Below are 27,664 nucleotides of genomic sequence, written 5' to 3'. Positions count from 1 at the left end.
TAATTTGGTTTCAGTTTCTTGCAGCTCTTTATTTGTTTTTTAATCCCTAGCTATATATATACATTTTTAAGTCGTTCGACTTAACCAAATTAGTTAAGGTGTAAGACCCGTTTGTTTTGTTTTCGGAACAAATTGATCAGCTAATAAGTACTAAAACCAAACATAACGGTAATATATGCCAAGATTGATTAGTTGGATTCACATATATAACACCAAGATTGATGTGATGACACAGCTTGAATGTCAGAAAAGACATCAACTAATTTGCATATACTCAGCCCGACAATGTAAATTGGCATAAGCAAATATTTCATGTTCATATTAATTTGTAATACATAGAGAGTATGTAACAACGAATAATTATGGGACATCTCAACATAGGCTGAAGCTTCTATGTAAAAAACGTGTACAGCTAATAGTATATACAAATTGCATGAGAAGTATTAGGAAGTTGGTTGCGTGCGCCCGAAGACACATCTTTGACTCAAAAAAATAGAAACCCTAACTTGAAAAATCAGGCTTCATCAAGACAAGGAAATGAAGGCTTGAGCAGATTTAGCGACTTTGATGAAGACATCTTCGAGAGTTGTGTCGGCAAGTCCCCAAGCAAAGACTGTGAAGTTGGATTTAGCCTTTTCTACAGCCCTAAACACCTCAGCAATCCTAACTTCGTTCTTTGGGAGCTCGAACTTCTGTGTACCAGCGAGATGATATACTTTCTTGGCGTTGGGAGACACAGTTGATACCAATCTCTCAACATCTTCCTCATGTTCTGAAGATGTTGTCATCGTGAACACATACGATCCACCGTATCTGCTCTTTAGTTCCTTGGAGTTTCCTATGCATTGCAAGGCCCCGTCTACGAATATTCCCAATCGATCGCATAGAAACTCTGCTTCTTCCATCGAGTGAGCTGAAAACGTAGTCTTAACGTTAAGATTAAGTCTATTTAAGAAGAACACTTAAGCACATCCCATATATAATCTAAGAAAATAATATATGTATGTATATACTTGTGAGGATAATTGCTGTGTTTTGTTTTGCACGCTGAATCACATCCCATAAGTTCTTCCTCGAGGCTGGATCAAGTCCTGTGCTTGGCTCATCCAAATAAACTACCTAATAATTAAGAGAATGATTAATCACACCTTAGGCTTGTTAATAACCAAATTGCTTGAAAACACGACACAAGCAACAAGAATGCATGTACCTTGGGGTTCCCAATAAGTGATATAGCGACACTAAGCCGCCTTTTCATACCTCCACTGTAATTTCCAGCAGGTTTGTCGCCAACTCCTCCGTCGAAAAGGCTTACACTCTTTAGAGATTCTTCCACGGCCTTGAAATGATTATGTATCAATGAATTAACAATATTGTCTTCTTCTGGAATTATATATAACACGAAACTAAACTAAGACAGCAAGGTGTGGCAGATATATATATACATGCGTTAGAGCAGAGCCCTTAAAGTTCTTGAGTCGCCCGTAGAAGAGAAGATGTTCTCTCCCTGTTAGTGTCTCCCAAAGCAAGCTACAACCAAGAGAATGCCACAAAACCGAAATTGTTCTCTAAACTGTTTCTTATTTGCTTGGTAAAGAAGGAACATGCAGAAGAATTGTAAGTGTGTGTTTACTCGTGTTGTGGGCAAACGCCCATGCTAGTGTATACTTTGTTCATATCCTTGCATATGTCCAAACCCTGAACCAATGCTGTTCCAGATGAAGGTTTGAGTAGCCCTGTCATCTATGGAAACAACAAAAAATACAGTAAAAGATTACAAAATTTGACGCACTATAACGTTTATTTGTGAAACTGTTTTGTCGAAACTGACCATACTGATGAAGGATGTTTTTCCAGCGCCATTAGGTCCAAGCATGCCGAAGCATTCTCCTGAAGGAACGTCGAGATATAACCCTCTTACTGCCATTTTTGGAGGGTTACCATCTCTACCTGGATACACTTTTTTCAAGTTGTCACACAAGATGGCGTGCCCTGCGCTACCTTCATTTCTCAATTGTTGCACCTTTTCCCTCTGTTTATTATCTCATTTAATGTTAACATCAGAGAACACATGGAAAGCCCAAAAATATGACTTGTTAAACATACCTCCTGACTGACATCTATTTTCCCCATGTCTATGGAGACTTTTTTAGAATCCATCCTCTGCACGGTAGGCTTACTTGGTATAGAAGAAGACTTCTTGGAAGGGTTCAAGAAAAAGAAAGGGTGCTTCCCAGATGAGAAAACTTGATCAATATAGAAGGCTATGATGAGAGCCAGAAACCACTCTATCGACATGATGCATAAAACTTCACCCATTCCACTATCACTGATATCTTGCCACTTCATCCCACTTCCCCTGGAGGCATATTGTGAGAACTCATACAACCCCCGGTATAGAGAAAACCCAGGATACAATTCCAAGGCAACAATCCATTCCTCTGTAAGGCATATAGATATTATATACCAAAAAATAAGAAGTAAGTGATAAAAACGAGCATATTAATTTTTTTTTTGTTAAGGTTACCCGGAAATGACTGAGTTTCAAGCATCTTTTGGAAGAGAAAGCTTCCCAAGAGCCCACTACCGTACACAATTATGTAAGCAACGACTACAATTAATCCATAAAAACAAAGAGACCATTCAATTTTGAACATTGGCATGTTCTTGATGAGAAAAATAATATGTTATTATTACCTGTAACAGTCTTAACCTTTGAGAATATTGAAGAAACAAGAAAGGAAAGAGCGATTTGTAGATTCAAGTAGATAAAATAGAAAACGAACTGGATGCTATAGGTATTGAGCCGAAAGTACTTGAGTCCTATTACTGATCCGAAGATCACCAAAGAAGCGACATACAACACGGATATAGTTAGAAAATAGGCATATGAAATCAACCAATACGGACCATCGCTTAAGCCATGCATTTTCATTATAATTCTTAGACGTTCTTGTTTCTCATACACCAATGATGTCAAGATCACCTGCAAGATTTATAGCTAGTCATTTACATACAAAGGAATAATTAAAAACATTCAAGTCTCTGGTAGGAGAGAACTTACAGGGAACAAAAGAAGAACAACCCAAGTGAAGAAAAGTGGACCAAGCAAGGACGCTATGTCAGTGTTCAATATAGTTGCGTGTTTAGGAACTTCTTTGACAAACTCAAATAATATCCTTATCCCGGGGCCTTTCAGAAACTTTAGATAAGCATTTGATATCTGCAGAGGCATATGTTAACAATGAGAGAAACACGATTGTAAGTGGATGCATATGTCTTGAGAGTACAATATATTGTACCAGATTGATAGATCGGGGAACTCGGACCAGCTTCACAGGCCCAATTGAAAACTCGTCTTTGTAGGTTGAGTTATACCAGATGGTCACATTGAAGTTCCTCTTATCCGTACTCATGAGATCGTATGCTAATGCATAGAAAAGTTGAGGTGGATCCTAAGTATACGCGATGAAGATAGTACATAAAATGTAATATATGGAAGAAAAATTCGAAACCTGCAGCGATCTCATTTGTAATTCCAGCAGGGTTTCCCCTATAACTACCCTTGAAAAGCTCATTATTGACATCTGCAGAGTTATTTCTCCAGAGACACAACCCTTGAACACACTTCACCTCTGGGGGGATATTTAGGACACGAACCAATTCAGGTTAGTTTATCATCTCTCAAGTCAAACTTTCCCTTTGAACATCAGTTACATCACAAGCAAGAGGTAAAAGAAATACCTGTCTGGATTTTTTCAAGAGAGAGTGGCCATGTAGAGTTTGCATTGCAAAGAGGTTGGATACTGTAGATAGGGAGACCTGAGGCAAGCCCTGGATCTGCGTAATTGTTTTTATCTGCTGCGATTGTTGTGCCCTGAAAAAAAGGAGATGGAATGAATGTAGACTCTTGCACTCAAATTCAGACATATATATCCAGAGGTGGTCATGAGCATTAGCCAGATTAAACATTCACCTATGGCCTCCAAAATATTAATGGTTAATATGTATATATAATTAGGCCTCCAAATGATTAAAAGAAAAATGGTTTAGTAATTGTTTCAGACTCCATAAATCTCAGAGATGGCCATAGCAGCCTCAAAAAGAAAGACATACCAAGACATTATTGGCTAAAGTAGGCAAGAGGTCGGAGGAATTAACCGCGAAAGAGGTAGAAAATATATTCGCGGATAAAGCTGAAAGAGAACACGCTTGGGTAAGTTTCGCATGCAACAAGGAGAAATAAAAGTTACTTATCAAACAAGGAAGAGAAGTATATACATTTACCAAGGGGCTGTTTGTCACCAGTCATAAGTATAGTTACAGGACAAGATCCTCCCATTGTTCCTCTACATGACTTGTCAGGGAGGTCTTTGTAGGGAAGAAAATCGGTTTTAACAGAACGGAGTTCATGTTGTGGAATCTGCAACATGGGAGGCAACATTGGAGGGTTTGGGATGGGACACTTACCACCAGATAAATTAGGGTTACTTTTACAGTCACCAGCCATATCAGAGACACTCTTCATGAGCGCATCCATCACATGCTGAATCGCTAGGAGAATTAAGCAGAGGAAGAGTGGAACTAGGATGAGCCTAACATTCGTCCATATATGTTTCCTCTGCAGTTCAATTTCCATGAGTTTAATAAAAAAGATAGTTTTACATAACAATTAGGGGATAATAACCAGGGTAGTCCTGCACATACGTTTCCAAATTTGTGAAAAAAAGAAGAACTAATACTAATTACTTATAACCTTTAAAATTTCAGGACCGCCTAATAATTATCAGAGAAAACCGACCTGGTACGTTAAGTTTTTCCTGAGTAACGCATTTGCCTGCGTCCCAAAACTTGCGGGACTAGGATCAGCCATCAATGAAGAAAGAAAAAACGTGGGAGAATAGTCAAACCATTAAAAATTGAAGATGAAAGATCACAATATATAATCAATTATAAGGAAAAAAATAAACAAATAGAACTGCCCAAAATAGGTCATATGTGAAATAAACATAGTTTAACGTGGACCTTAAAAATTGGAAAGAAAAGATCGCATGTCCGTAAACCTTTTTTTTAGATGTTACCTTACGTATTCTTAGATATAGAATAGGTATAGAATTAACAGAAGAGAAAACGTTTCTCATATTATGTTTTTTGAAAACTAACCAAAAAAAATCTTGATAATGGTTTTGCAACAAGGTTTACCGCTTCTGTATCAGCAGTTCACGGCGTTGTTTAAGAAGAACCTGCTGCTATCATGGAGGAACATGAGATCTACGTGTCTTCAGCTTTTCTCATCATTCTTCTTCATCCTTGTCATATTCTGTATCGAGGAAGCTATGAAGGCGAGCGAAGCATCCTCAAGTGCCTACAAGAACGTAACCGATCCCACGCTTCTGTTTTCGCCGCCTATTCTTCCTTGTGAGGATAAGTTCTTCGTGAAGCTTCCTTGCTACGACTTCTTATGGAGTGGTAACGATAGCCGTCGTGTGACTGACATCGTCTCTGCAATCATGGCTAACAATCCGGGGAGACCAATTCCGACCAACAAGGTTAGGTTCTTATTATGTTTGGTTATTTTTAGTTTTAACTTAATAAAGGTGCTGAAATGTTTCTCTTGTGTATGTGTGTGTGTGTGTTTTTCTCAGGTTCAATCATTCAAAGCACCTGAGGAGGTCGATGCATGGTTTATGTCACATCCTTTGCAAGTCCCAGGAGCTTTGCATTTTGTGGAAAGGAATGCTACAATAATCAGCTATGGAGTTCAGACAAATTCCTCACTACAGGAAATATGGGTAGTAATAGCGGACGAAAAGCGCTATGATTCATTTTTAATAGCGCTTCCTTGGACGCTCTGACATCGCCCGTTATAATAGGTCCGACCCTTTTAATAGCGGTTTTCGGTTGTGCTATTATTAAGTTTATAACAATAGCGTTAGTTTGAATGCAATAATTAATATTTATAATATTATAATATTATAATTAAATAAATTAATTGATTTAAAATTAATTAATTGATTAAAAACTAATTAATTTAAAATAAATGATTCAAATTAGATCAAAAATCAATTTAGAAAATAAATTTAAAATCTATTCATTAATAATAATCAGTTTACAATTAAATCAGTTTACACATTAAACAAAAAAACATTAAAAAAAACAAATTTGGTTTAATTGTAAACCAAAAAAAAAACCTAATATCCCTAATCTTCGCAGAGCTCCACCTCGCCGCCACCTTTACTGGATCCTCCACCGTCAACGCTTTCAAACACGCTTCCATTATCCAGCATCACAAACTCCTCCACCAATTCTCCTTCCCGTGTCAACATCTCTCCTACAGAATCCAACACAGGTCCGACTCCACTCCCTCGTTCCGACTCCGGCTCGTTCCGACTCCGGAAAGATATCTCCTTAAAGCGGATACGCTGCTCTGTAACACAACTTCTTCTCCTTCCCTGTTCCTTCTTAGATCTGTAAACAAAACAAAAATTCGATTACAAGTATATAGGAAGATGAAAAGACAGAGATAACAGATAAAGGAAGTGAGTTTACCTGTCGTTGTGGTGAAGAGGTGAAATGATTTCTTCATCGTAGCCTCTGGACGAAGCTATGGTGGTGACGACGGAGCTGTGGTTGTAACGACGACGAGCTGTGGTGGACACGAAGGCAAAGTCTGGTGGTGAGGTTTAGTAGAGAACAAGGAGATCGAGATGAAGATGATGGTGGCAGCGGCTGAGCTTATGGTGGTTGAGATAGCTTCATTGACGGCGAGATGGCGGCGTCAGAGGTTATAGTGATGGTGGTTGTGTAAGGATGAAGAAGATCGAAAAAGGATAGAGAACACAATGTCGATTTGGTTTTTAGAAGAAACACATTTTAAGTTTGTTCATTATTGGCCATTGGATTTAGTTTAATCTATTGGCTGTGGTTAAAAGAAAGTGTGATCCTCGCACTTGCACCTTAGTGGTCAGTTTTTGACCAATCAGATTTTTTTATTATTTTGTTTTCTTTTTAATACAGAAAGTCACAAAATATTTGTAGAAAATTGAAATTAAGGTTAATGAAAATAGACTTATTGTTTAAAGATTGTGATTTTAAGTTAAAGTTTGAAAAAACTAATTTTAGAATTTAAATCTAAAATTTGGAGTTATGTTTTAAAATACCAATTTTAAGATATACATTTAGAGTTTAGAGTTAGGGTATTGGACTTAAGATTTGAAATTAAAAATTTTAAAATAATAAAAGATTAGAATTTAATTTTTTTGGTTAGAGTTTAGAGTGTATGATTAATTTAGGGTATGACATATATAAGTGTGTGTGACAAAAAAATACATATACTAGTGTATAGTTTAGGGTATGGTATATAAGTGTATAGTTTGGGGTATGATATATATATATATATATATATATATATATATTGAGAATACGTTTGGGATTAGATTATTAGAATGTGAAGATTAGTATTTATGGTATAGGGTTTGGTGTTAAAGGTATGTGGTTTATGCTATTAGATTTATAGTTTTGTATTTGAAAGTTATGACCTATATAGCTATAGATTTTTAAAATGTTCTATATATTTTAGGTATATACTAAGGTTTGGGGTTTAGGGTTTGAAGGATCTGGGGTTAAGTTTTGAGGTTTAGAGTTAGAGGTATGATTTTAGGTTTGGAGTTTAGGGTTTGAGATACACCAATATATAACCTATTATATATTTATATATTTATATATATTACATATCAAAACTCTAATTATCACTTTTATCTTTTAATTTTACACTCAAACATATAAATTAAAATACAAATTTTGTTATAATTAAAATATAAATTAAAATATATGGGTATATATCTTTAGAGTGTATTATTAATTTAGTCTATGATATATCTAAGTGTATAGTTTAGGGTATGATATATTAAGCTCAAGTTTTAAAAGATTAGAAGTCAGAACACTACTGCATATTAAATTTTTCTAACAATATATATAACCTAGATAGATAAAATTAAAATAAATTGATACATATATAAATCTTATTCTTAAACCCAAACCCTATATTCCATACCATATACCCTAAATCTCTAATTTTATTCTCTAAGCAATAAATCTGTTCACTAAACTTATATTCAAATTCTAAATTTAAATCCAAACTATAGTATATCTTAAGAGTTAAAGGATTACACTTTAAAATGTGAAAATTTATAGTTTAGGGATTACAGTAGAATAATATTTGGTTCCAATTATATTTCCCTCCATAATATTTGGCTCCAATAATATTTTGGGTTTTGGCTCTAATTTATTTTGCTCCAAATTCATCATTAATGTACGAAACATCCCACAAACTCTAAATTCTATCCCTTTAGAAAAAAAAATTGAACTCTCTCTCTCTCTCTCTCTCTCTCTCGGAATATCCGTTCTCTCTTGACACCAACGAGTCAACTCCGACTCTCCTTCACGTTCTCTCCTCTGACTAGAATCCTCATGGGTTCCACCGGACCACTCTCGAATCGTCGTCGGCTACGACCACCCGAATTAAATCTCCTCTGCTGGTTCTTCTTCTTCTTTTATGACTTGTTTCAGATTAGGGTTTTGATCTGGGTCAGTATACGATTAGAGTTTCGATTTGGGGCTTTTTAGCTTACGGTTTCAATTTGGTTCAGAGCAGGATTAGGGTTTTGGTTTGGGGACAAATGATTGTTCTTTACTAGTCCTCGATTAGGATTGTTTCTTATCACTGGTTTGCTGGTTTGTGTGAAATGGTTTTGGGAAATGTTTCACTAAAGGTTCTTTTGTTGTGATAGATGCTCATTGACAAGCGATGGTATGTTTGTGTTTGGACTTGGAACAACGCACATAGAAAATTATGATCCATCAATCCACCAGCCATTAGTTTTACTTTTCAGGATAGTTGGAGTGAGATTTGATCAATATGACAGGAGCTGTCAACAAGATGAGCAAGCAACTGTCCCTTTCACGTGAAGCTAAAGGTGTCACAGTATCACCTGTACCAGAAGCTGAGAAACCATATAAAATCAACGCATCCCCAAGCACAAACACAACCAACTGAGGTGGCAGCTACATCCGACTCTATGAAAACCATCAAACAAACAAACGAGTTTGATGTCTTCTTGCCACAGCTTCAATTTTTGTTATGTTTTTAGTTTTCACATATTTGTTTAGCTTCTTGTGTGTACTAGATGTTTAAAATCAAAATTTTTGTTATGTATGATAAGATCAGATTTCTTATAATAAGATAATGTTTCAGGAGCTTTTAGATAGTCATATTTTTGTATGAATAATAAATCTTTGTTCATTTATATATTTGAATCAAGCATTTGTAACAAAATCCATAGCTATATTTGCTTCAATTTTACTAAAGATATAATGTAGTTAAATGTTGTAGCTATTTGGACACAATTATACAGATTTAAAATCGGACAAACCAAACATAGCGTTTGAACTTTCACAAACGCTATCTAAAAGTAAGAGGTATATCAACCATAGCACAATAACAAAAAACGCTATCATATTCTGCTATTGATACTCATATTTCCTGTAGTGCCTCATCGGAGAAAAAACGTGGTCGTGTTGAAGATCCAACTTTTAAGTTCCTTGTTCCTCTTCAAATAGCTGCAGAGCGTGAGATTGCGAGGTCTTTAATTGGAGGTACCATCTTGAAACCTTTGAGCTTAGAGACAAAGTATCATATTGAAAATTGAAAAACTCATAACTAGTACTAATAAGTTGAAATGTCTACAAATTCACTTATCATCAATTAGTTTTTAATTACTTTTTAGTTGGAAATCCATAAATGTACATGTCTTCTTTTTGACTTTTTTTTTTTGTATTTTCACTATTTCAGATCCAAAGTTTGGCTGGGGTTTTGGATTTAAAGAATTTGCACGGCCAGCTATTATAGCTGAAGCTATCTCTGCACTCAAAGTAATGGGACCAATCTTTTTTCTTGCCTTCTCCATGTTTGGCTTTGTTCTCCAGCTCGGTTCTCTTGTTACGGAGAAAGAGCTAAAACTTCGTCAGGCCATGACAATGATGGGAGTTTTTGATACAGCTTATTGGTTATCATGGCTCACATGGGAAGGACTCCTTACATTTGTATCATCACTCTTCTTAGTCCTCTTTGGAATGATGTTCCGATTCGCCTTTTTCTTGAAAAACAGTTTTTTTGTTGTCTTCCTACTTTTCTTACTTTTTCAGTTTAATATGGTAATTAAAGATCCTCATCATTCTTAATTATTTTCCATTGATTATTTCTGGGTTATCACTTAAAACTTATCTATCCTTTGTGTTACTAGATTGGCCTAGCGTTCGTGCTATCATCTTTCATTAGCAAATCATCTTCAGCTACAACAGTTGGTTTCCTTGTGTTTCTCATTGGCTTTATCACACAGGTTTGATTCTCTTAGCTTTAACCTAGTTCCTCAAATCGTGTACGACTTCTTCTTACTAGTTACCATTTCTAAATGCTCAGATTGTATCAGCTACTGGATTCCCTTACTCCAACGCTTATCCTGCTTCTCGCCGGGCGATTTGGTCACTCTTCCCACCCAACACTTTTTCTGCGGGACTTAAGCTTCTTCTTGATGCAACTTCAACTCCAGCAAGTTCTGGAATTAGCTGGAGTGAAAGAGCTGTATGTGAAGGGGGCATGTCAACTTGTGTACTTTCAATTGTATGTGGACGGACATTCATTAAATACTTTCTTAACTCTTTTTTTCTCAAACCACTACTTGAAAATCTTTTTGTAGGATATTATCTACCAGTGGCAAGTTGGGACATTCCTTTTCTGGTTTGTTCTCGCCATCTACTTTGACAATATCATTCCCAACGCGTCCGGTGTAAGAAAACCCATCTTCTATTTTTTAACACCTGGTTACTGGACTGGTAAAGGAGGCAATAAAGTGGAAGGTATTGTCTCCTCATAGGTCTCCTGAGCAGTCGTTTACTTTGTTGGAAAATATAAACCCCAATCATGCTCCTATATACACTTTACAGAAGGCAGCATTTTTAGCTGTATTGGTTCAGTTCCACCCGTTGAGCATGTAGCGCCAGAGGACGAGGATGTGCTTGAAGAGGAGACACTAGTTAAGCAACAAGCAATGGATGGAATAGTCGATCCTAGCATTGCAGTTCAGATTCATGGTCTTGCTAAGACATATCCAGGAACTACAAAACTTGGTTGTTGTAAATGCACCAAAACATCTCCTTTTCATGCTGTAAAGGTAATCGTTCTTGTTGACAAAGTTAGTGGGTTTTATATTATATGTCATGACTATTGCACAAAGCCTAATATGATCATTGTCCCTTATCGTTTCTTACATGAAAATGTAATTTACAGCAACTTACATGAAAATGTAATTTACAGCAACAGTTCCATTCGTTTTTTTTTTGGCTAAAATAGATCATGGAATATGTTTAGGGTTTATGGATGAATATAGCCAAAGACCAGTTGTTTTGTCTTCTTGGACCCAATGGTGCAGGGAAGACAACTTCTATCAGCTGTTTGACTGGCATAAATCCAATTACTGGTGGGGATGGTAAGGATCTGCATGACAAGAAGCTAGTTTCCAAAACTTATTTTAACCATTCTAATAATTAACAAAGATCAATTTGATTTGAATTAAAACAGCTCTTATATATGGAGATTCCGTAAGAAGCTCTGTTGGTATGTCGAACATTCGTAAAATGATAGGAGTGTGTCCTCAGGTAGATAAGTTTCAGTTTACTTAATAACAACGGAGCTTCTTCGACAATAGTGTAATTGTTCAGCGTAAATGTGTTTCATGTCTTTTTTCTTACAGTTTGATATCCTTTGGGATGCTTTATCAAGTGAAGAACACCTCCACCTCTTTGCTAGCATCAAAGGGTTGCCGCCTGCATCTATCAACTCGGTACTATGTCACCTGAATATCATCTCATAAATGTTGCTGGGATGTCTAGTGATTGAATTGAAAATTTATGCACACTTCTTTACATGTCTTTTACTAACTTGTTTTTTTTTTACAGACCGCTGAGAAGTTACTGGCCGATGTAAAACTGACAGGAGCGGCCAAAGTTAGAGCAGGAAGCTACAGTGGTGGGATGAAGCGCCGACTCAGTGTTGCAGTTGCACTCATTGGTGATCCCAAGCTGGTCTTCCTAGATGAACCGGCATGTCACATGCTAACTCCTCTTTTAATGTGTTTATTAATTATCTATACATACAAATTGATTTAAGATGGTGTACTTATATACGGATTGTAGACAACTGGCATGGACCCTATCACGAGGAGACATGTGTGGGACATTATACAAGATTCAAAGAAAGGCCGTGCCATCATACTGACCACGCATTCCATGGAAGAAGCTGATATTTTAAGCGACCGAATAGGGATCATGGCTAAGGGCAGGCTCCGCTGCATTGGTACCTCAATCAGGTTAAAATCTCGCTTCGGAACTGGTTTTGTTGCTACCGTTAGCTTCGTTGAAAGCAAAAAGGACAATAGCAGTGCTTCTGGAGATTTGCATGAGCCAGTGAAGAGATTCTTTAACGAGGCACGCATACACACTCAAACGTTTTTTAATATGGCCGATTTGACCTAAATAAGATTTATTTTTGACCTAAAGAAGAATGATTATATGCAGCATTTGAAAGTTGAGCCAGCAGATGAAAACAAGGCTTTCATGACTTTTGTTATCCCCCACGACAAAGAGAAACTTCTTACGGTAAGGATGTATCAGAAAAAAGCTCTAATATATGATATCATGGTCTTCATCTACCTATGATATTCATCATCCTTTTCTCCACAAATAGGGGTTTTTCGAGGAGCTAGAAAACAGAGAATCTGAGTTTGGAATCTCAGACATACAGCTCGGGCTTGCAACTCTTGAAGAAGTGTTTCTGAACATAGCTAGACGAGCTGAACTGGAAAGTGCAACCGTTGAAGGAACCATGGTTACTCTCGAGTTAGAATCTGGCATCTCACTAGAGGTATATCCAACTACATATGTATATTATATACATTTTATTAGTTCAAAATGAAACATAGTTGAGGAATTCTAATAAGTTATATGGTCAATGTACAGATACCCGTGGGAGCCAGATTTGTTGGGATCCCTGACACAGAAAACGCAGAGAATCCAAGTGGAGTAATGGTTGAAGTCTACTGGCAACAAGACGGGTCAGGATCGATGTGCATCACAGGGCATTCATCGGAGATGCGGGTTCCACATAATGTTCAGCTAACACATCCACCATCACCAAATGCATTAGGACATAAAGGGCTACGACAAGCGGTTCGGGGTATTGTTATCGATTTATGAATCTAACAAGTTAATGTTCACTTTTACTGGAATGTGACCAAAGATTGGAACAACAGTTTACACTGAGTTTTGTGTTAATGTTTTATGTACGCACATCTATACTATTAAAGTAGAAGTACAAATAAGAAATACCCCTTAGATTTCCACAACATTTACAAGACTATGCCACTGAAATAATTAATAAGTTCAACATTAAATATTTTTTGTCTTTTCCTTTTTTTTTATAAATAGTTTCCTAAATCTACTAAGAAAGATGTTAAGTTATGTCAACAACACTATAAACGTGCATTTCTTGAAGTAATATTAAAACTTCTAATAAATATGATAATAGTTTAAGTGGATTTCTTGCTGATACGCTTTGATCTGTTTGTGTATGTGAATTTATGTTTGCTTTTTTAATAATAAGTAATGGAATAAATTGCCTATAATTTTTTTATTTCCTTATAAATGTTATAACTAATGTACCAATTTTTAATATTAGAATAATCATAGTTGTCTATTTTTCTGCTGTTTAATTCACGAAATTCATTTTCTAGATATTTTATACATAAATTTAATTATACAATTTTTATATAATATCCAATAAATATCATTCTTATAATTTACGGTAAAACACAAAAAAATATTCAATGTAATTAAACAAATTATTATCTTTCAAAACATAATATTAATACACATATTGCAAATTATGTATAATATTTATAAAAACAAAATTGATACCCGCTCGGTCGAGCGGGTCAAAGTCTAGTGTTCGTTATTTGGTTATTTGAATAATGTAACAAAATAAAACAGAAGTCAACTGACAATTCTGTATCATTCAAAATTTTGAATAATTTATTTTATTAAAATAGAAACATAATTTATTGATAAATGTTACTTTTAATATGTATTTTATTTATTTAAGGGATTATTATATCAAATTAAATTAATATTAAACATAAATATGATTACAAAAAAATCAAATATAAAAATTAATTTTTTTCATAAAAAATAAACAAAAATATATCCAATCTTTTAAATGATGGATTAGCATCTAATTTATTTAATTAATTGTTTTGAAAGCAAACGTGTTTTTTGTGGCATCAAGCATCTATTCTATTACTCAAACTTGAAAGCAAATGTGTTTTAAGTTATCTATAAGTGCGTTTTTCATATAATCTCCGTAACTGCTTTTTTATGTTACTATTATCTATACAATTTTCAACCTACATAAATAACCACAATCTTTAACCTTTTGAAACCATATAATTTTATTTTTTGATTAAAAATTATCGGTTTAGAAAACTGTTTTCAAATGATGTGTCAAATAAATATATTTGATTATTTGTTGGTTTCAATTCAACATACTACATTATCTATACTAATAAAGTAGGCTTTTTATCTCTTTAGGGGAAAAATGCCATGTGGCATTTTCTTTTTAATAATAATTAAAATATTTTCTCAACTTAAATTTAATGAATTTTGGTATTAATTGTAAAATAAATGGGAGAGAGTAGGTTAAACTTTTTTTTAATAATTAAAATATTTTCTCAACTTAAATTTAATGAATTTTGGTGTTAATTGTGAAATAAATAGGAGGAGGGGAGGTTAAACTTTTCTTGATACATGTCCAAGCGTTTATAAGAGTGTTTTGAATCTGACCAGATCCGTAATTGAACTGATAAATCTGTGACCCAATAGAAATCGAGTTTGGGTTTTATTGCATCACTGGTTGAACCAATAGATAATTTTTATTTTTACTATTTTTAGTTTAAGTTATATTTTGAAATTTTTTTTTATGTTCTAAATTTCTAATTAAAATTTTGAAATTTCAGTTTTATTATCGTCTTCCTCTTCTTCAACACTACAATTTACATTTGCAAAAAAGTGAGTCATGATTGTGTTTGAGCTGCACGTCCGTAAAACAGACTGAAGCACGATGAGACTTATTATTCCCGTACACTACAATTTACTTTGGCAAGAAAGGTGAGTAAATAATATTTTTTCATTTAATTTAATTTAATACAAATCATTACATTTTCAATTTACAGATCAAAAAAAATCATATGATCATATGAATTACAAAACAGAGTTTGGATTGTTGAAGAAGAAAAACCTGGCGAGATTGATTATAATAAATTAGAGAATGCTCTTACTGAAAAATATCCCAAAAATGATGAAGTGACAAATTTAGAAAAAAAAATTGTTGGTAAGTTTTAAAATTTAGAGAAAACCAAAATTAGTTGATGTGATCTGGTGTTAGTTTATTTTGTTATTGACAATTTATTACAATAATGTTTTAATTTTGGTTTATTTTGGATTGGAAAATGTCTAGATTTTTTTAGATGTCATAATTCTTATGTTACAACTTTTTAAATAGTCTAAACTATCTCTTAATATTTTGTATGTACACTTAAAATTCTTAACTTTAGTTTTTATATATATTTGTTTTCGAAGCTAATATATTATTATATAACAAAATTAATTTATTTATTAACCCGAAATTCATCTGCGGTTAATCCAATGATCCAGTGATTTGATAAATCATTTGATTCAGTGTCCGGATAGGGTTTCAAAACATTGGTTTATAGGATTTTTTTGTATTTGATGTTGACGATGGAGAATATAGCCTCTGCAATTCTCCTTCTTTAATGCAATCGACGTAATCATTCATATAATCAATCTAGAAATCACATTCATCCCACCATCTCCTATTGAATGCTTCTTTAGTTCCTGCTTTCTCAGTTTCATTGTATATGTATAGATGGTGTGAGAGTTCAGACGATACTCCTTTTACTTTTTCCAATTCAATCATTGTCGAATTTCCAGTTTCATTGCTCGGAGTTAAGACAAATCAGTGTAGAGATTTTCAAACTAGGCTACAACAATTTTGGCAAGTTTGAAATGTTAAGAAAGAAGAAAGATATTGGGGTTGATATGTTGTTGATTAATGGGAATGTACACCGATTTCTTATTTCAGTTTACCAGTTAATAATTGCTTACTTTTAAAGTAGCAGTTTTTTTATGCATCAGTTTCTTTCTCAGGTGGTTCTTCTACATGCGTTAATCAACTTTCTCAGGTTTAACACTTTTAAACATTTCTTGAAAGAAAGCTCAGTCTATGACACGAGTATTTAAGATTCCAACTAAAAAATCTTTTTACGACTATTAATTTATATTCTATTTTTATTAAATCGATTATTAACAACTACTTAGGGTCTGACTGGTTCAAACGCAGCGGTTGCGGTTGTGGGTGCGGGAGTTTGCGGGTGTGGGTGGTTGTGGTTTCAAGTTTTACATGGCGTTTTGTATGACTGGCTTAATATTTAAAAATTGTTGCATTTGCGGGATGTTTGTGACTGGTTGATTATGAGACGTAGCAGCGGTTTAATAATAAATTATCAATATAAACATATTATAATATTATAAAATATAAAAACATACTATTGTGATAAAATATAATAATTGTTAATACAATATGATTAATAATAATATTAAGTTTATTTTTTAATTTTTTAAGTAGTTGAAAGTTATAATTTTAATATATTTTTATGAAGATTTATACTAAAACATTTAAAGAATATTTTGTTTCTTTTTTATATATGTGTATATCTTTATATATGTATGTATATTAACTTTTAAAAATTATGATGAATAGCTACTTTAAATATTTTATAAAAAATACTATATTGTTTGTGAATTTAAATTAATCTATAAAATGCGTATATATTTTTATTTATAATATTTTCATTTTTAATTTTAAATTTTAAAATATTTAGGAAAAAAAATTAATATTTTTTTATCCAACCGCAAACGCTAGCTGGAACCAGCTTTTGATTTTAAGAGGTTCGGAGCGGTTTGAAGCGATTTGTAGCGGTTTGTATGATTGTTTTGAAACGCTGTCAACCGCTATCAACCGCAAAAGCTGCGTTTGCGGGTGGTAGCGGAAAAACCAGTCAATCTCTTATGCTATTTTACTTTGAACTAAATAACTTCAAACAAAATAATATATTACGGTCGCTAATCATTATAAAAAATCAGAAAATATTATTTTTTACATATTTTCATTTTACATATTTTCTTTACTAAGACCATATAATAAATTATAAATTTAAGTAAGAATAAAACATACAAATCCGGCGCGTAGCGCCGGAATATCACTAGTTATATATATAAAGACAGATTTGTTTTTGGTTTTTTTGTCAAGTAATTCTAATGCATAGAAAAGTTCCTCAAATCTTTCTTTATATGGTTAAAAGTTCCTCAAATTTGTCTTTATATAAAATTACCGGGTTTTTTATTTGTGTTTGTTGATATATAAACTTTGCTGTAAAGTGTCAACCACATCTTTTTTTCTTAAAAGACCATAGTTCATCATATTTTATATTAATTAAATTAAAAATTTGTCAAATTATTAACACATATATCTCAGTCTATTCCTTAATTCCTTTTCTTCATGTTTGAAATAATTTGTTTTTTAAATAGATATTTTCTTTGATGAGGAACAATTGACCAAAAAATCATATTATCTATTTATATGGTTCTTAAAATGAAATTTTATCAATTATTTTCCTCGGTACATATCTAACAAATTTAAATTTAAATACTAAAATAATGTTCTAAAAACATGATTAAATTATCATAATAATAATAATTAATATTTCATTATTTTATCGATTTTAAATTTTTATCAAAAACATATGACCATAATTTCCCACCTTAAATATCATTTCAAAATATTTATTAATATTTATTTTTTTAATTAATATTTTTTTTTTTGGATGATGACAAAAAAAAAAATATCATTTCAAAATATTTTGGATATTATGAATTGCATGCAAACAAAATTATGTAGTTCTCGTATAAGGAACATTTTGTGTAAGCATGTTGATTGTTCATTTTAATTTGTAAGCATAGTATATCAATCTGGTCGTCCACCTAAATATAGTTTGACGAAGAAAGTGTCCACAACCACATCTATAATAGTAAATCTAGATCATAGCAAATAGCCTTCGAAACTTTAGCAAATCTCTTTTACCATTCTTCCATGACCATAAATATATAGAAATCTATCGGACCATTTTTCGTTTTAATAGCTAAATTTAGACTTTATAAACATCTATATAATTCACTTCTCGCAGAAAAGACAATCATCCAAAACAAAAAAAAAACAAAAAAAAAAAGATAATAATCTCATCTTCATTTCTCTTCTTCAAAAATAAAAATGGCAAAAAATTCATTAGCCATATATCTAATGTTACTAATTGCATTGAGCACTGTTTATGAAACACAGGGGACATTCTCATTACCTCTTTACTTGAAGAACTTTCCCAAAGTAGGCCAAGATTTTGAGTCTTTCGCTTACAAAGGTATGATGGATTTCATGGGTGACTTGGAAGGCAAATGTCCTCAGACCACAGAGTTTAAGGATTTTTTTGTAAAGCTGAAGGATTACATGGCATGTTACAGTTCAACATCACCCGGGTCAAAAGATCTCCAAGTTGAGCTGTCAATAAAATCTGAGACACTCTTCAGGGCTATGTCTGATTTTAGTGGAACTAAAGGCGGAACATCAGTAAGTTTCATTTAGACGTTAACACTAGTATAGTACAATAATAGTGCTGGTCTGACATTTAAAAAAAAATCATAATACCCTACGTTTAAATAAAAATTTGTCTTTATACTTCATATAAAATTTTCGTAATTGTTTGCCTACAGTTAAAAATTGTTATATAAAATCTTGATGTTCTAAACGGCCTTTAGACCGGTCCTGTCTACGCCTTCGGGCTGGTACGAAACAAAATTTTCTCAGTTTAACTGGAAATTGTGTTATTTTGTTTTTTTTTTCTGCGCTTTTGTATAAAATGCAATAGAAAGAAAAATGTTTCAAGCTCATTGGAAATTGTTTTGTTGTTACGTTCCTTTTTGACGATAGGAGGATACATGGACGCTAGTGGATGGCTTATTGTCAATGGGAAAGAGTTTGGTTGATATGAAGAAGAGTGGTTCTAAGGAAATAACTTTTGAACAAAGAAAAGAAATTATTCAATCCATGGTGAAATGGACTCGAGGAATCGGTCTATTCGTAATGAAGGTCTCGGAGAATAAAGGAAAATCTATCGATTTATCATCATTTGGAATTGACTATGACACCAATGTGTCTTCTCCTTCTGAGAGAGCTCTTTACGAAACACAAGGAACGTTCTCATTGCCCCACTACTTGAAGGATTTTCCAAAAATGAGCAAAGACTTTGAGCCTTTTGCTTACAAAGGTATGTCGGCTTTCTTGGGGGCTTTGGAGAGTAAGTGTCCTGCCACAGCAGAGTTCAAAGATCTCTTTGTAAAGGTAGCGGACTACATGGCCTGCTTCGAGTCGGGGATCAAGGTTGAGATGCCAGAAAAATCCGAGAAACTCTTTAGGGCTATTTCTGCATTGGATGGTACTAACGGTGGAGCATCGGTAAGTTATAGTCCGATATATTAACGTTCATATGGTACCCGGACATGTTCCTCGCGGTTTTATATTAAAGGTTGTGGTATTTTGTTTTCTTTTGGGCGATAGGTGGATACTTGGAGGATGGTCGACGGTATGTTGTCAATGGGAAAAATTGTGATTGAGATGAAGAAGAGTGCTTCAGAGGAGATAACTTTTGAACAAAGAAAGGAACTGATAGGGGGTATGGTGAAATGGGCTCGAGGTATCGGTCTACTTGTTAAGACAGCATCCGAGAAAAAAGGAAAATCTATTGATCTAGCATCTTTTGGAGTTGATTATAGCCCCATGTTAGTTCTCCTTTCAAAGGAGCTAGCGGTGAGCTATAAAGATTTTCCCTGCAGTTGCAACTTTTAACTAATTCCAATAATGTAAAAAAGTAAATTATTATTTCAACAAGAAATCTTTTATCAGTTGTAAAAGATTTAGCTATTGTAAATATCTATCTATTCTAATAAAATAAAAGTTCAAACTTCATTTCATGTCTGATTTTTAAGTTAGATCATCCTTAATTTTTTTAAGCTAAATGTATTTTAATAAGACTGATAATATATATAGAATCTTTTAACTACTATAACCATTATATTTTTGTTATCTTTTCATTTAAAATTTAATATATATATATATATATCTATTCAAAATTTCGAAAAATCTGTTTAAAAAGATCTTACCAAGATCTTAATTTCAAAAGTTATATGTAAATAATTTAACTAATATAGTAATTAGTTTTGAAATATTATTATACATTAATATATTAAGTTATCGTTTATAAAAGGAAAAATATATTCTATCATATTTTTATCTATTATATAATCACAATCAATCATAGGGTTAATATGTATATATAATTAGGCCTCCAAATGATTAAAAGAAAAGTGGTTTAGTAATTGTTTCAGACTCCATAAATCTCAGGGTTACTTTTACAGTCACCAGCCATATCAGAGACACTCTTCATGAGCGCATCCAGCACATGCTGAATCGCTAGGAGAATTAAGCAGAGGAAGAGTGTAACTAGGATGAGCCTAATATTCGTCCATATATGTTTCCTCTGCAGTTCAATTTCCATGAATTTAATAAAAAAGATAGTTTTACAGAACAATTAGGGGATAATAACCTGGTGTAGTTTTTGATGATGTCTGTTCATATTTACAGTCATCACAAGTCACACGCCAATCTGCTTTTCAACGTACGTGATCCACTTCCATATTTGTTTTCTTTGATTAAACCCAATCTGTAGCAAGAAGTTTTTAGTCAAAAGTGATTAAGACATAAATATTTCCAATAGTGAAAATGCAATAAATTTTAGGTTTAGAAAGGATGATCACAAACGTTCATGGATTTCTTAAAGAGTAGTAATTATTCCGAAAAAAAAAGTATGTCTTAGACCCTATCGATCTGTGGAAGCCCCCTTGGTCCAATGGTTTGACTAAGGGTTCCTGTAATGCTTCTACACCCGGAGGTCTGGGGTTCAAACCCCAGAAAATACCAAATTATGCAAGCTTATGGAGAAACAGATTACAGGAGATCTTCAGCTTCGTGCATGGCGTACCATCGAACATGGATCTCATAGGACGGCTCAGATAGGTGCAATCAGGCGTGTATTCTCACAAGATGGTAGAATTGTCGGCTGTATAATCGTCTTTGTAATATTCTCATCATTGTAATAGCATAATTAATCGATAATAATCGATCCAGACGTTCAAAAAAAAAAAAAAAGACCCTATCGATCCCTTCTCCTTAACCTTTATTATTGAGATTAGAATTTGTAGTCCGAAAACAAAAGTTTCTATATATATAAGGAAATTAATATAGTATGACATTACACTTTAACTACTTTCGGAAGAAGGCATTTATGATAGATGTATAATAATATCATCAACTATTTAATTTCAAACTCATAAAATTTTATAGATAAAATAAAATAGTATATGACAAGTTTTCTTTTAATCCCCTAGTCTATATTTGAGAAGTGATTTGCCACATGTCTTTTCTACAATCGTTTTCACACAAAAAAATGTGACGTGGCTATTAAGATTGATGACATGTCATATGGTTAAATATGACATGGACAATTACATTTAATGCTAATATATATTTTTGGAAATCTTTTTAGAATATGACAATAACTCATATATTACATTTAATATTGATTTATATTTTTGGTAAACTTTATAGAATATGGTAATAACTCATAAATCATCACTAAAATAAATATATTCAAATATGATATTTTGAATTTCAAAATATTATATAATTTTACTTTTATAATAATAAAATTTTTATTATCTAAAATTTTCTAAATTTTCTGAATTAAAAAAAATAAATCGTAATATCATTAGTTTCTTTTAGATATCTACAAATTATATAAATATTATTTAGTTTTAAATTTTGATAACTATACAATTTTATATGATTTTTAGTAATTTTGTACAAGTTGATATAATAATTTAACCAAATGAAATAGATATTTTTTTTATCTAAGATTTTAACTTTATATATACATATATATTCTTAAATATAATTTAAAATAAAAAAATATTTTCTCTTAATTTTATGCTTAATTAATGATATTTGTATTAATTATTAGTCAAAATAATAAAATATATAATATTAATAAATTACATTTTAAAATATAAAATTTAATTTTTAAAAAATTCATCACTACACATGGTGCATGAAAACACCTAGATTAATAATTGTGACATAGCTACTAAAATTGATGACATGTCTTATAGATTAATATGACATGGACAATTATATATAATGTTAATTTATATTTTTGATAAAATTTTTAAAATATGGTAATAACTCATATATTATATTTATTATCGATTTATATTTTTGGACTTTTTTAAAATATGGCAATAACATATAAATCATCATTAAAATAAATATATTCAATTATGGAATTTCAAATTTTGAAATATCATTTAAATTAAAAATATTTCAAAAATTTATACATATTTTTAGAAAATTATAAAATTAAATCATAAAATAAAATTAAATCGTAAAATCATTAGTTTCTTATATATATTTACAGATTTTATAAATATTGTTTAATTATAATTTTTGACAATTCTGAAGTTTTACATATTTATTTAATATATTTAATTAAAATAAATAGATAGAAAAATCTACCTAAGATTATAATTTTAAATATATACATGCACATTCTTAAATATAATTCAAATAAACAAAATTGATTTTATCTTAATTTTAAAGTTCAGTTAAATCAAATTTATATTAAAATATTGATAAGAAAAAAGAAAATTTATAATATTAATAAAAATAAATATAATTTATATTTATCTTTTAAAAAATATTTTAAAATTCTTTTACTGCACATGGTGCAGGAAAACACCTAGTATATATATATATATATATATATATATATATAATATATATATATATATACACACACATACAACATGTTCAACTAGTATGAAACATCATGAACAACAATTAAGAAAGTGAATGGATTAATACAAGCAGCACGACAAGCAATATTTTTACTAAACATAATAACTTAGAACATATATCTAAAAGAAAAGTGGAAAAAACAGAAAAGAAAATATAAACCTCCATCATGTAATGTCTTAGTGGAACCAATAAACATCACATGTTTCATCTTTGGTAGGTACAAAATTTCGTCAATGAATCACTTCTAGAAGAAGTCTGAAACACGAAAATTGTCGTCGCTATTTCTGGAAATTCCTACTGGCATTCAACGATTTAATAGATTCATTGGCCATTCTTCTAGATATATTTTGAAATCATATTACTATGACAAAGAAACGAATAGAATAGTAAACGGGAGTTTCAGTTTTTTTTAAAAAGAATTGTAAACGGGAGTTTTTTTTTCTGTCACTGAGATTTCATTAGATCAACTAAGAAAAAGAAATGAGCACAAACTCAAATCATGATGTCCGTTACAAAGAGAAAAGATTTGGAGAGGCTTAATTTTTTGCTAAATCATCAGCAACTAAATTGTCCGATCTGTAAACATGATAGAAAAAATTGGTGCAAAACTAAAAGAGATCGATCGGATGATTCTGATGATTTATTTAGACTGGAGGTCGCCGGAAATATATAACTTTAATGAGCGTTAAACTGTTGGAGAGAACCTTAAGTGTGGAAAACTCCAAAGTTAGCGCCATGCAAAGTGCCGATCGAATGGTGTTGGTTTCTGCAATAAGGTTTGAGCTGATGAAACTTACAACCATAGATCCATGAATTGGAGTCTCCAGATCTAGATCCGAGAAGACCCATCCCAATCCTGCTGTCCATTTATTTTTGTTCCATGCCTAGTTGGTCATACATGATACGAAACTGCTGTCTGTATGGCTTCTTGATGCTTGTCTGACCCGATCTTTATGGCGAGAAGGTACTATGTTTGCTTCGATGGCTTTTCCTTGTGATTGAGACCGGATTTGGGTTAGGTGAACCCCGTAAGCTGACACTGAAACTAAACTTTGGGCCAGGTGAACCCGGTAATCTGAATCCAGATGGTGGAATGCATCCGAACTGTAATGGTTGAGCGAACCTGTAACCACAAACTATTCCACTACCAATGTATCAACATCAAAAGTCCAGTCCTCAAGATTTCGCAATGCTGTGTATTGGAGAGAGGGAGGCTTGAGAACAGCTAGTATACACAACAATACACTCCCATCCACACCAATATCTTGCAGAGAAGCAAGCAACGTCCTTATGGCTGAGTTTAACAAGTAACACTCTAGTTGATATTCCGATTCCTGAGCTTGTATAGCTGGCGGAGGGCTCGTCTCGGACAGACACCTTTCCGGTGAGGGACGGAGACATCAAAGAGCATATGTCCGTAGGGGTGAGAGAGACGTAGATCTGGTTGGTGAAACTGCGGAGATGACAGTTGCTCTGTCTCGTGAATAGATCTGTGATGTTGGGCGAGAGAGATCACCGAAACTTTAAACGCAAGCTCGAGGTGGTTGAGAAGCGGTGGATCAGCACTGGAGGGGCTTCGCAAGTAGATGATGGAGATTTGGATTGTGAAGGAGGGACTCTATCGGGTGGATCCGGAGGCTCCGGAGGTGGACGGGTGTAGAGAACGAGATTTATTTTTAAACTCATTATTTGATGTTAGTGCACATGTTAGACATAAATCTATTCTATTAAAACACAAGTATTACCAGTTTGATAAATGTCTTGTCCAGTTTAAAATATAATTGTATATATAACTGCATAAATTAAAATATAACTGCATCCAAAATATATCAATATTATTAACATATAAATCAGTACGGTTATTATTTTTGATTTGTGATGAACACTCAAACTCTCCGAATTTAAACCATTCACAGAAACCTAGTTCTACTCTTGAAATCTCAATTGAACCTGCAAAGAGAAGTGTGTAAGCAGATTATGAGATTCATGGTGATTTACAACCGCTATCTTTCTCATTATCAGCCTCTAAATCGAAATCATCAAAAACTTTTTACTTTTTTTTTTAGGTTTGTATAGGTTAAATCCGGTAATATATGTCAAATCGGCAAGGTTTAAACGTAAAAATCAACGAATACTCATAACAATCAATGGATTATATAATTAAAAAAAACAATGGCGGCTGTAAAACTCTTTTCTGCGTAACCTAATTCGACTGAGGAAGAATATAAGTAAAATTACGTTAAAAAATGAAACACGCTGTGAGTTAATCGAACCCGGGTTATGGGGAACATGTGCGCGCGGTGTTCCAGCAGGCCACCGAACGTTTCTTTATTGATCGTGTAATACATTGATTATTATGTGTTTTATGTCTGTTTCATATTAAGTGTATGCTTAACTAAATAGTAAAGGTTTGAAAGAATTAACACTGTCCAATTAATTATGCTATGAATAATTAATTAAGTATTTTTAAATTGGAAGGTACAGCATATACTACTCTATTCAAATTATAGGCTATGTATAGGGGTAAGAGTTAGGGTTCGATTCCGGTTATTTAGATATTGGTTTTTAAACAAAAGATTAAAACCATATTTGGTTATTTATAAGTTTTAGTTTGGATTCGGTTTGGATCATTACGGATTCAATTGTAATAAAAATACTCATTTAAATTAAGTAAAAATATTAAAATCCAAATTTACCATATATTCTATTAAAACAGGATTATGACCTATTGATATATGTTTAGTCCAACAAATATATAACCATCACTTTAATTTTATAATGATCCGGATCCACTAAGTTATTTATAGTTTGTATAGTTTGATAATTATAGGTCTGGCCTAAATTATTATATCGTTTGTTAATTATGGGTATGGCCTATATTATCATTGGACTGGATTAAAGTACAGGTCATTTTTATATATATTTTTATATATAATATTTTATATATATATATATATATATATATATATAACTGGTTTCTTTTGTTTCATGATTAAAAAGAATAACGTAGACAATTTAACATTAACACTACAAGTTTGTTATGAAATATCCATGAACCGGATTGGTTTCTATAGACCAAACAATATAAATTCAAATATGCATTTTGATTTATTTAATAAAGTTACATAAAATTATCTATTCTATTAATTCATATTATAGAGAAATATAATTATACAAACACACAAACATAAAAATTATATTTCTTAAGAAAAAATAAATGCAAAAAAATATACTAGCCTTTTTAAAGACGGGTCAGTATCTAATTGTGATTAAAAGGTAAGACGCTAATCTCTTTGAACTTTCAGAATTTTAGAAAATAATATATATTCTACTATATATGTAAATTATAAAACATTAAAAATTTACATAATTTTTTTATAAAATCAGCGGATTATGAGTTTACGTTGAACACAAGTCAAACCAGATATTCGCACGAATTAATATATGATTTGTGCAGTTTCCTTTTTTGAAAAAGAAAATCTACACAAATGATAAAATTTTAGATAGAATATTATGTACAAAAATAATTTAATAAAAATTTATATTTTCACAGAATCATATTGATGAGGATATCAAAACACTAGTTGGAATACAAATTTTTGTTTATAGAGTTTTAAAATCAAATAAATACAATTCGGATATTGTAAATTTTTCGAGGGTTTGAGTCGGATCATCTTATAAGTTTGTAGGAGACAAAAATATATAAATAAACCATGAGTTTAAAAGATCATTAAATACTTTACAAAAATAAATAAAAATTCAAAATCCGTGCGGACGCAGAGATCAAAATCTAGCTGTGATAAAAAAGTAAGACGCTAATTTAGAGTTTCAGACTTTAAGACCATGACTTTCTACGTACGTTGTCATACGTTAAAAAAAAAGTGAAAAACTTTTACTCCTCCATATATAATCGGAAAGCTTCTCATATTTCTGGATATTTCCAAATACTTTTTTTTTAAAAAGGTTTTCATATTAAATGGTATTTCCAAATACTTCATGAATAAAAGAAGTAAGGCTAAAGAATTCATTCTGACTTTCACAAAAGCATGAAGTTAGAACTAAGACTTTTACTCCAATACATTTAATTCCATATTTACCATTCCTTGGCTTTTTCTATGGGGCAATTGTGGAATTGGAGATGTCTAGCCACATTACACAGTCATTCCTTCGATTTTTTATGGGTTGATTGTGGTATCTACCACATTGACAATGAGTTTGTCGTCTTTGTCCCTTTTATCATTCCTCGCTCTTTTTGGTTGTTATTTCTGAAAGAATTTGGATGGTTACGATGAGTACTTGTTTTCATACCCGAAATAATACGTTCTACATTATTCTACTTCTACATATATTACTGTTTTCATTTTCTTTTCATAAAATTCTCACAATTGTGGTCTAGAACTAGTAAAATATATATTCTGAAAATTATTTTTGTCATACAAACACATAAATGAATATTCGCTCTAA

General features: G+C 32.2%; 5 protein-coding genes and 1 long non-coding RNA gene across 7 annotated transcripts; 4 read left to right on the top strand and 2 right to left on the bottom strand.

The window, feature by feature from the left end:
- Positions 1–294: 294 nt before the first annotated feature.
- On the bottom strand, positions 295–4,896 carry LOC130510569 (ABC transporter A family member 12-like). 2 transcript variants are annotated; one of them, XM_057007002.1, is made up of 16 exons: positions 4,802–4,896; positions 4,282–4,621; positions 4,117–4,196; positions 3,745–3,877; positions 3,516–3,635; positions 3,303–3,427; positions 3,065–3,223; positions 2,698–2,986; positions 2,528–2,611; positions 2,107–2,441; positions 1,832–2,032; positions 1,634–1,743; positions 1,446–1,530; positions 1,211–1,339; positions 1,014–1,119; positions 295–913 (listed from the first exon to the last, which is right to left on the bottom strand). In XM_057007002.1, exons 1-16 carry the CDS (start codon positions 4,871–4,873, stop codon positions 525–527), a joined length of 2,757 nt encoding a protein of 918 aa, XP_056862982.1. In that variant the 5' UTR covers positions 4,874–4,896; the 3' UTR covers positions 295–524. The 2 variants fall into 2 exon arrangements, with proteins under 2 accessions (XP_056862982.1, XP_056862983.1); XM_057007003.1 differs by having other exon boundaries at positions 4,288–4,621.
- Positions 4,897–9,382: 4,486 nt separating this feature from the next.
- Positions 9,383–10,931, top strand: LOC130511099 (ABC transporter A family member 11-like). Its single transcript, XM_057007936.1, has 6 exons — positions 9,383–9,387; positions 9,548–9,654; positions 9,851–10,212; positions 10,302–10,397; positions 10,478–10,666; positions 10,755–10,931. Exons 1-6 carry the CDS (start codon positions 9,383–9,385, stop codon positions 10,929–10,931), a joined length of 936 nt encoding a protein of 311 aa, XP_056863916.1.
- LOC130511098 (ABC transporter A family member 11-like) lies at positions 10,761–12,588 on the top strand. Its single transcript, XM_057007935.1, has 6 exons — positions 10,761–11,228; positions 11,426–11,543; positions 11,636–11,712; positions 11,808–11,897; positions 12,013–12,156; positions 12,250–12,588. The coding sequence occupies exons 1-6, from the start codon at positions 11,106–11,108 to the stop codon at positions 12,586–12,588; spliced, it is 891 nt and encodes a 296-aa protein (XP_056863915.1). The 5' UTR covers positions 10,761–11,105.
- Positions 12,534–13,351, top strand: LOC108836589 (ABC transporter A family member 11-like). The gene is made up of 3 exons (XM_018609728.2): positions 12,534–12,711; positions 12,800–12,976; positions 13,072–13,351. The coding sequence occupies exons 1-3, from the start codon at positions 12,625–12,627 to the stop codon at positions 13,306–13,308; spliced, it is 501 nt and encodes a 166-aa protein (XP_018465230.2). The 5' UTR covers positions 12,534–12,624; the 3' UTR covers positions 13,309–13,351.
- A 5,088-nt stretch (positions 13,352–18,439) lies between these two features.
- Positions 18,440–20,257, top strand: LOC108836588 (uncharacterized). The gene is made up of 3 exons (XM_018609727.2): positions 18,440–18,862; positions 19,223–19,747; positions 19,850–20,257. The coding sequence occupies exons 1-3, from the start codon at positions 18,512–18,514 to the stop codon at positions 20,135–20,137; spliced, it is 1,164 nt and encodes a 387-aa protein (XP_018465229.2). The 5' UTR covers positions 18,440–18,511; the 3' UTR covers positions 20,138–20,257.
- A 433-nt stretch (positions 20,258–20,690) lies between these two features.
- LOC130510501 (uncharacterized) lies at positions 20,691–24,896 on the bottom strand. Its single transcript, XR_008944176.1, has 3 exons — positions 23,905–24,896; positions 20,895–21,011; positions 20,691–20,828 (listed from the first exon to the last, which is right to left on the bottom strand). It is a non-coding gene; the product is annotated as an uncharacterized LOC130510501 (long non-coding RNA).
- Between the last annotated feature and the right edge of the window lie 2,768 nt (positions 24,897–27,664).

This window comes from Raphanus sativus, chromosome 4, assembly GCF_000801105.2.
Source record: "Raphanus sativus cultivar WK10039 chromosome 4, ASM80110v3, whole genome shotgun sequence".
In the NCBI taxonomy this organism is placed as follows: domain Eukaryota; kingdom Viridiplantae; phylum Streptophyta; class Magnoliopsida; order Brassicales; family Brassicaceae; genus Raphanus; species Raphanus sativus.
The sequence above is the reverse complement of the archived record's forward strand: the minus strand, read 5'-3'. Positions and strand labels throughout refer to the sequence as shown.